The sequence below is a fragment of the Triticum aestivum genome, chromosome 5D (genome assembly GCF_018294505.1).
Source record: "Triticum aestivum cultivar Chinese Spring chromosome 5D, IWGSC CS RefSeq v2.1, whole genome shotgun sequence".
NCBI classification, from domain to species: domain Eukaryota; kingdom Viridiplantae; phylum Streptophyta; class Magnoliopsida; order Poales; family Poaceae; genus Triticum; species Triticum aestivum.
The window spans coordinates 45938599-45947283 of record NC_057808.1 but is presented as its reverse complement, the minus strand read 5'-3'; the positions used below and the strand labels follow the sequence as shown (position 1 = coordinate 45947283).

The 8685-nt window shown below is 48.5% G+C and overlaps 1 protein-coding gene across 1 annotated transcript; it reads left to right on the top strand.

Annotated features, from left to right (window-relative positions):
• Window positions 1–899: 899 nt before the first annotated feature.
• On the top strand, window positions 900–3759 carry LOC123119353 (suppressor protein SRP40). The gene is made up of 7 exons (XM_044539141.1): window positions 900–1168; window positions 1267–1331; window positions 1449–1492; window positions 1585–2480; window positions 3049–3132; window positions 3249–3310; window positions 3401–3759. Exons 1-7 carry the CDS (start codon window positions 935–937, stop codon window positions 3504–3506), a joined length of 1491 nt encoding a protein of 496 aa, XP_044395076.1. The 5' UTR covers window positions 900–934; the 3' UTR covers window positions 3507–3759.
• Window positions 3760–8685: the final 4926 nt, after the last annotated feature.

Genomic DNA, 8685 nt, shown 5'->3' with positions numbered 1-8685 from the left:
CAGCTGGATCTAGAGTTCGTGGGACATCACCGAGCTGAACGTGTGCAGATCGCGGAGGTGCCGTACCTTCGGTGCTAGGATCGGTCGGATCGTGAAGACGTACGACTACATCAACCGCGTTGTCATAACGATTCCGCTTTCGGTCTACGAGGGTACGTGGACAACACTCTCCCCTCTCGTTGCTATGCATCACCTAGATGAATCTTGCGTGTGCGTAGGAATTTTTTTAAAATTACTGCGTTACCCAACACCAAAGGGGCGGCGTGTAGGGAACTTGTGGCGGTGGCTAGGGTTGGGAGTCTTTTCGTGCCTCCAAACACCCTCTTTGTGACTAGGGTTTCTATTCCAGATAAAGCAATGACGAGGAGTTACATGAGCGGACGTTGGTGTTTGTTGAAAAGATGGAGAGGTGGATCTATACTGTACTTATGCTTTTAAGAAAGCTCCTTCAAATTCTAAATTGGAAGTCATTCAGAATTCAAGTCCTGACACTGATGTTTGCTTTTTCCTGGATTTATTCCAGGCCGCTTGGCGATGCGCGTTCAGTGGGAGGAGACGTTCCGTCGATTACGAAGGCGTCAGTGACAAACTTCGTCATCTGTATTGTGTTTAAAAAAAAGGACGCCGATAAGTCCCAAACGTCAAGATTTGACCATGGCAAATCGAACGATTTTTGCGGCAACTTATAATTTTATCATTTCCGAAAGAAAAAAAAGCTCTTCCACATGTCAAAAAAAAACTCTTCCAAATTTGAATTCATTCCCCGTGTGGACAAACAAAAGGAAAGTATTCACTCCCATTGGTCACCCGGGCCCACCAAACCCGCGGTCCCACATGTCATGCCCACACACCACACCCAGACCCAAAGTCCAACCCAAGTCCTGACCCGGTGTATAAACCCCGACCACCAAACCCTAGCCTTTCCCCCTCTTTGATGCTCTTCGTCCCGCGCCAGGTAGCACTCGCCTCCCTACCTTCCATCCCCGCCGCCGCCGCCGCCATGGCCAAGGAGGAGGCCAAGAAGGAGAAGAAGAGCAAGAGCAAGGGGGCCGCCGCCAAGGCCTCCCCCGCCCCCGACGCGCGGGTCCTCGCCGCCGTCGCCGCCTTCCTCGAGTCCAGCGGCCTCCCCCGCACGCTCGCCGCCCTCCAGTCCGAGGCCAACATCGAGGTACGCCACGCCACCTCTCTCTCCCATGCGCATCGGCGTGTAGTGACATTTCGGTGGACGGTTATTAAGTCGGGAAGCTGTGAATTGGCTGCTTCTAGGGAGATGCTTGGAGGTCGTCGCCGGTGAACCTGGAGGACGCGGTCTCCAAGTTGTTGGAATCAAGGTACCTCTGTCACGAGAGAGTCTTGATTGTTGTTAAATTGCTTCTGTTGGTGAGCTATATGCTCCCCTTTAAACTGGAATTGCTGACTCTTAATGCAATTTTGCTTATTGTGTGCAGCACTTCTGCTCCAGGAGCTGACCTTGCCGCGAGCAATGAGCAAGGTAGATGCATCTTTGTTTGTTATGAGTTGTCCTGGTTTGCGTAGACCATGTATTCCCTTTTGATTGGTGCTCACCTGAATTTGTTGATGCAGAGAAAACAGATGCTGCTGCAGCAGAAGAGAAAGGTGCGGGCAAGAAAAAAAAGAGCAAGAAAGGTGGTGCCGAAGCTCACGAGTCCGAGAGCAAGGCAAGTGAGCCCTCTGCCCCTGAAAAGCCCAGCGAGAAGGCGGATGATGAGACCAAAGAAAAGAAACAGAAGAAGAAGAAGGGTAGCTCATCAGCGGGGGATGATGGCGAGGCAAATGCAGTAGTGAAGACTGACCATCAAAAGACTGATGGCAAGAAAAAGAAAAGCAAGAAACAGGAAAATGATGAGGATGTTGAAGCTAGACTGGAAAAGGTGGAACTAGCAGTAAAAGCCAAGTTTGAGGCGGCGGGGAAACTCAAGGTTGATAACAAGAAATCTGGAGCGGATGAACCTAAGACTCAGAATGATGAGGCTAATGAGAACGGTTTGAGTGATGGTGCTCCTCTGGATAAGGGGAAGAAAAAGAAGAAGAGTAAATCAACTTCAGAGACCTCAGACAAGACTGATGCAGGAACTGTACCTACCGAGGCCGAGGTGAAATCTAATGGTGCCAGTGAAAATAATAATGCTGTAGGAGAAGGGAAAGATGTCAATGAGAAGAAAAGTAAGAAGAAGAAAAAGAAGTCAGGTTCTGAAGAAAATGTTCAGGTAGAAGATAAACAAGTTGCAGGGAAAGATTCAGCTCCCAAACCAGATGATCAAAACAAGACTGCGATGGACATTGAGAACGGAGAAGATGGAAAGGCTTCAGCTGATGATGCAGTTGTTAGCAAGAAGAGGAAACTGGAAGAAGTTGAAGGAAGCAAACCCCCTGCCAAAGAAGATATCACTGCCACCGAAGATGATATGAAGGAGCCCAGCACCGCATCGAAATCAAATAAAAGGCAGAAACTTTCTGAGGTATGATGTTTGCTGCCTCTCCAATTGCGTGTGATGTTTAATATCTCTCCAATTTCTTTGAGCATTGCTTGTTTGTCAGTTTGTCACGTCACAGTTAATCACCCTGACAGTTGAAAGTCTCAACCGTATTTTCTGGTAGCTTCTTACATTCTCTTACATGAAACCTTATTTAGTCTTCTTATATATTATGTAGGTAATTGTATCTATTAACATTATCATGCTAAGTCTGTACATATTTGTGTTAGAATTTGTATATATATTGCTAATACCGAAAGTACTTATTATTGTTGTTGTTGTTCCTGTTATTATTATTGTTATTGTTATTATTTTGTACTAAGAAATATGTTTCAGTTAGAAGCTACCGGTAAGTAAAAGTTCACTACCCAAGAGGCTGATGTGACCACTGACCAGTGGTACTTGCTATGATAATTTTCTAGGGCTTTTAGGATATGCTGACCTCTCAGTATTGATAATTATCTTTTGCTTGATGTTCTGAAGATAAAGCTTGCATAAGCATTCTGAGAATTGGCTAGATCTTGATTATCCATGTCTTGTTCATTCACTGCAGCCTAAAATTGCATTCCAACGGGTAAAGACTGAAGGTATTAAATTTGCTGATGAAAGACTACAAGATAATTCATATTGGGCCAAGGTACTTACTGTTGGAAGATATCTCCCTGAGGTTTATTGATCATAAGCTCATAGCAATTCGAGCATTTCTCAATGATGCTAAACTTGCTTGGTTGATCTGTACTTATCTCCTCACAGGGTGGTGCCGACTCTGGGTACGGTGCAAAGGCACAGGAGATTCTTGGACAAGTTAGAGGAAGGTTGGAGACTTGCTCTTGTTTTCTTTGTATTTTGCTGAATTCCGTACTGCTGAACATGGTTTCATGATTGGTGTTCAATTCTTTTTGCAGGGATTTTAGGCACGAGAAGACCAAGAAGAAGCGTGGAACCTACAAGGGCGGGTTCATTGATCTACAAACCCACTCGATTAAGTTTAACAATTCAGATGACGAGTAATCGCATCGTTCGTGCAAGTTGTGCGACGTTTCCCATTCTTGCCCTCGTTACTTGGTCAGTCTTGCTGAAAGGAAGAAGTGAAGGCATGCCTGCTTTGCAGCGAAGAAGCGAAAACATTGAATTGTTGTATCCTGCCCTTTTTGTTATGCCGCATGCTCTGTTAAGTCATCAGAATTTTGTAATGGACTCAGTGGGAGGTACCATTTTGGCCATGCCAATGGGAAATGAAATATTACTACATAGTATCGTTTTACTCGCTGTCGTGCCTCTTGCTGCACCTGCCAGTCCCTGGTTTGCTGCACTCTTTTACATCAGACTGATCAACTTTCAACTGAGGCTGTTATTTTTGAAAGAAAATATATTCTATTTTTATTTTATATTTTGAAAGGAAACCAGGGACAGGTGTAGCTAGAGGATATAATGTTATATTCTGTTAGTACTAGCAGGATATAATTTTTCAATCTAACAAGAGGACATACTGTTTTTCAGCTTACAAGAGAATTTTTTTTTAAGAACTACAAGAGGATATAATTGAGCATCATGTATTACCTGCATGAGCAGCTAGGTCAGGCGTGATCAGTTGGATTTGATGTGCCATTTTGGCTATGCTAATGCGAAATGAAACATTACTGCATAGTACTCACCGCCCAAAACAGTGCGAAAAGACATTTCTACCGCTTTTCAGTTTGAATTTCAAATTACGTTTGTGATGAACCAATGGGAAGCACATCCGCTCGTCGTGCTCCCGCTGGAAAATATCAACTGCTTAGATCCGGAGCGTCAGTGCCCGTCCGGCCGCGCCAGGTTGCTGCTGCCGCTTTCCGCCATGGCCATACTGTATCCGTGCCCTCGCTTGCCTCACGCGTCAGTTCAGCCGCACACAGCCTCACTCGATTGGCCTCCGACGATGCCATCGCCACTCGCTCACCACAGGTCGAAGGCGAGCGAGCGGGTGAAGGGGAATGCGACAGAGCGACTGACACCGAGGGTATATTTAGAAAACACGGAAATTCCATAAACGTGGGCGAACGTGATGGTCGACGTATAAAGGGTCTTAGGCCAACTCCACCGCGCGACCCTATCCTGTCCGCCCCCGTTCGTTTGGGGTAAAACGGACAAACGAGGTGGCCCAGCGCGCGGGAGCAAACGGACTTTTGTCTGTTTTGTGTCCGCTTTCTACCCATCCGCGGCCCAAGTTTGCGCCGCTTTTGGGGTGAAACGGACACCACGCAGAAGCGCGGGCCGTCTGCGCGTGTCCTCCCCTGGCCCGCCCGTCGGCGGCACAGGGCGGGCCTTTTTCTATCCGCCCCCTCCCTCCCTTTGGCCGCACCCTCCTCCACTCTTCCCCACTATTCCCCTCGCTACCGCCGCCGTTGCCATTGCAGCCGTGCAGTTCGGACGCGCGCTCGCCCAGCCCCTTCCCCTCGGCGCCGTTGAGCTACCCAACCACGACCACCTGGTTTGCGCACCCGCCGGCCGGATTTGGGGCGGATCCGGTTGGTCTTGCGCTCGCCTGGCTGTGGGAGGCCGGGCCGCGCCATGGACTGGCCGGGCACCTCGCCGGAAGGCCCTGGCAGGGCCGCAAGGCCACATGCAGGCAGTGGCTCCTCCTCTAGCCGCTCGGATCTGCACCGTCGGTGGTCCGTGTTGGGAATCGTAGCATAATTTTAAAATTTTCCTACGCTCACCAAGATCCATCTATGGAGTATACTAGCAACGAGGGAAAATGAGTGCATCTACATACCCTTGTAGATCGCGAGCGGAAGCGTTCCAATGAACGTGGATGACGGAGTCGTACTCGCCGTGATTCAAGTCACCGATGACCGAGTGCCGAACGGACGGCACCTCCGCGTTCAACACACGTACGGTGCAGCGACGTCTCCTCCTTCTTGATCCAGCAAGGGGAAGGAGAGGTTGATGGAGATCCAGCAGCACGACGGCGTGGTGGTGGATGTAGCGGGTCTCGGCAGGGCTTCGCCGAGCTTCTGCGAGAGGGAGAGGTGTAGCAGGGGAGGAGGGAGGCGCCCAAGGCTGTAATACTACTGCCCTCCCTCCCCCCCTTTATATAGGCCCCCTGGGAGGGGGGGGGGGCGCCGGCCAGGGGGGAAGACTTGCCCCCCAAGGCAAGTGGGGCGCCCCCCACCCTAGGGTTTCCAACCCTAGGCGCAGGGGGAAGGCCCATGGGGGGCGCCCCAGCCCACTAAGGACTGGTTGCCCTCCCACTTCAGCCCATGGGGCCCTCCGGGACAGGTGGCCCCACCCGGTGGACCCCCGGGACCCTTTCGGTGGTCCCGGTACAATACCGGTAACCCCCGAAACTTTCCCGGTGGCCGAAACTTGACTTCCTATATATAATTCTTCACCTCCGGACCATTCCGGTACTCCTCGTGACGTCCGGGATCTCATCCGGGACTCCGAACAACTTTCGGGTTTCCGCATACTCATATCTCTACAACCCTAGCGTCACCGAACCTTAAGTGTGTAGACCCTACGGGTTCGGGAGACATGCAGACATGACCGAGACGCCTCTCCGGTCAATAACCAACAGCGGGATCTGGATACCAATGTTGGCTCCCACATGTTCCACGATGATCTCATCGGATGAACCATGATGTCGAGGATTCAATCAATCCCGTATACAATTCCCTTTGTCAATCGGTATGTTACTTGCCCGAGATTCGATCGTCGGTATCCCAATACCTTGTTCAATCTCGTTACCGGCAAGTCTCTTTACTCGTACCGCAATGCATGATCCCGTGACTAACGCCTTAGTCACATTGAGCTCATTATGATGATGCACTACCGAGTGGGCCCAGAGATACCTCTCCGTCATACGGAGTGACAAATCCCAGTCTCGATCCGTGCCAACCCAACAGACACTTTCGGAGATGCCCGTAGTGCACCTTTATAGTCACCCAGTTACATTGTGACGTTTGGCACACCCAAAGCACTCTTACGGTATCCGGGAGTTGCACGATCTCATGGTCTAAGGAAAAGATACTTGACATTGGAAAAGCTCTAGCGAACGAAACTACACGATCTTTTATGCTATGCTTAGGATTGGGTCTTGTCCATCACATCATTCTCCTAATGATGTGATCCCGTTATCAATGACATCCAATGTCCATAGTCAGGAAACCATGACTATCTGTTGATCAACGAGTTAGTCAACTAGAGGCTTACTAGGGACACGTTGTGGTCTATGTATTCACACATGTATTACGATTTCCGGATAACACAATTATAGCATGAACAATAGACAATTACCATGAACAAAGAAATATAATAATGACCATTTATTATTGCCTCTAGGGCATATTTCCAACAGTCTCCCACTTGCACTAGAGTCAATAATCTAGTTACATTGTGATGAATCGAACACCCATTGCGTCCTGGTGTTGATCATGTTTTGCTCTAGGGAGAGGTTTAGTCAACGGATCTGCTACATTCAGGTCCGTATGTACTTTACAAATATCTATGTCTCCATTTTGAACACTTTCACGAATGGAGTTGAAGCGACGCTTGATATGCCTGGTCTTCCTGTGAAACCTGGGCTCCTTCGCAAGGGCAATAGCTCCAGTGTTGTCACAAAAGAGAGTCATCGGGCCCGACGCATTGGGAATCACCCCTAGGTCGGTAATGAACTCCTTCATCCAGACTGCTTCCTGTGCTGCCTCCGAGGCTGCCATGTACTCCGCTTCACATGTAGATCCCGCCACGACGCTTTGCTTGCAACTGCACCAGCTTACTGCCCCTCCATTCAAAATATACACGTATCCGGTTTGTGACTTCGAGTCATCCAGATCTGTGTCGAAGCTAGCGTCGACGTAACCCTTTACGACGAGCTCTTCGTCACCTCCATAAACGAGAAACATATCCTTAGTCCTCTTCAGGTACTTCAGGATATTCTTGACCGCTGTCCAGTGTTCCATGCCGGGATTACTTTGGTATCTTCCTACCAAACTTACGGCAAGGTTTACATCAGGTCTGGTACACAGCATGGCATACATAATAGACCCTATGGCCGAGGCATAGGGGATGACACTCATCTTTTCTCTATCTTCTGCCGTGGTCGGGCATTGAGCCGTGCTCAATTGCACACCTTGCAATACAGGCAAGAACCCCTTCTTGGACTGATCCATATTGAACTTCTTCAATATCTTGTCAAGGTATGTACTCTGTGAAAGACCAATGAGGCGTCTTGATCTATCTCTATAGATTTTGATGCCTAATATATAAGCAGCTTCTCCAAGGTCCTTCATTGAAAAACACTTATTCAAATAGGCCTTTATACTTTCCAAGAATTCTATATCATTTCCCATCAATAATATGTCATCCACATATAATAAGAGAAATGCTACAGAGCTCCCACTCACTTTCTTGTAAACACAGGCTTCTCCATAAGTCTGTGTAAACCCAAACGCTTTGATCATCTCATCAAAGCGAATGTTCCAACTCCGAGATGCTTGCACCAGCCCATAGATTGAGCGCTGGAGCTTGCATACTTTGTCAGCATTCTTAGGATCGACAAAACCTTCCGGCTGCATCATATACAACTCTTCCTTAAGGAAGCCATTAAGGAATGCCGTTTTGACGTCCATCTGCCATATCTCATAATCATAGTATGCGGCAATTGCTAACATGATTCAGACGGACTTCAGCTTCGCTACGGTTGAGAAAGTCTCATCGTAGTCAACCCCTTGAACTTGTCGATAACCCTTAGCGACAAGTCGAGCCTTATAGATGGTCACATTACCATCCGCGTCTGTCTTCTTCTTAAAGATCCATTTGTTTTCTATGGCTCGCCGATCATCGGGCAAGTCAGTCAAAGTCCATACTTCGTTTTCATACATGGATCGTATCTCGGATTTCATGGCTTCTAGCCATTTGTCGGAATCCGGGCCCGCCATCGCTTCTTCATAGTTCGAAGGTTCACCGTTGTCTAACAACATGATTTCCAGGACAGGGTTGCCGTACCACTCTGGTGCGGAACGTGTCCTTGTGGACCTACGAAGTTCAGTAGTAACTTGATCCGAAGCTTCATGATCATCATCATTAACTTCCTCCCCAGTCGGTGTAGGCACCACAGGAACATTTTCCCGCACTGCGCTACTTTCCGGTTCGGAAGGGGTGACTATCACCTCATCAAGTTCCACTTTCCTCCCACTCAATTCTTTCG

Coding starts and splice junctions, on each gene's coding strand:
- LOC123119353 (XM_044539141.1), top strand. CDS start 935: ATGCTCTTCGTCCCGCGCCAGGTAGCACTCGCCTCCCTACCTTCCATC. Junction 1,493..1,584: donor TGCCGCGAGCAATGAGCAAG/GTAGATGCATCT, acceptor TTGTTGATGCAG/AGAAAACAGATGCTGCTGCA. Junction 3,133..3,248: donor ATAATTCATATTGGGCCAAG/GTACTTACTGTT, acceptor ATCTCCTCACAG/GGTGGTGCCGACTCTGGGTA.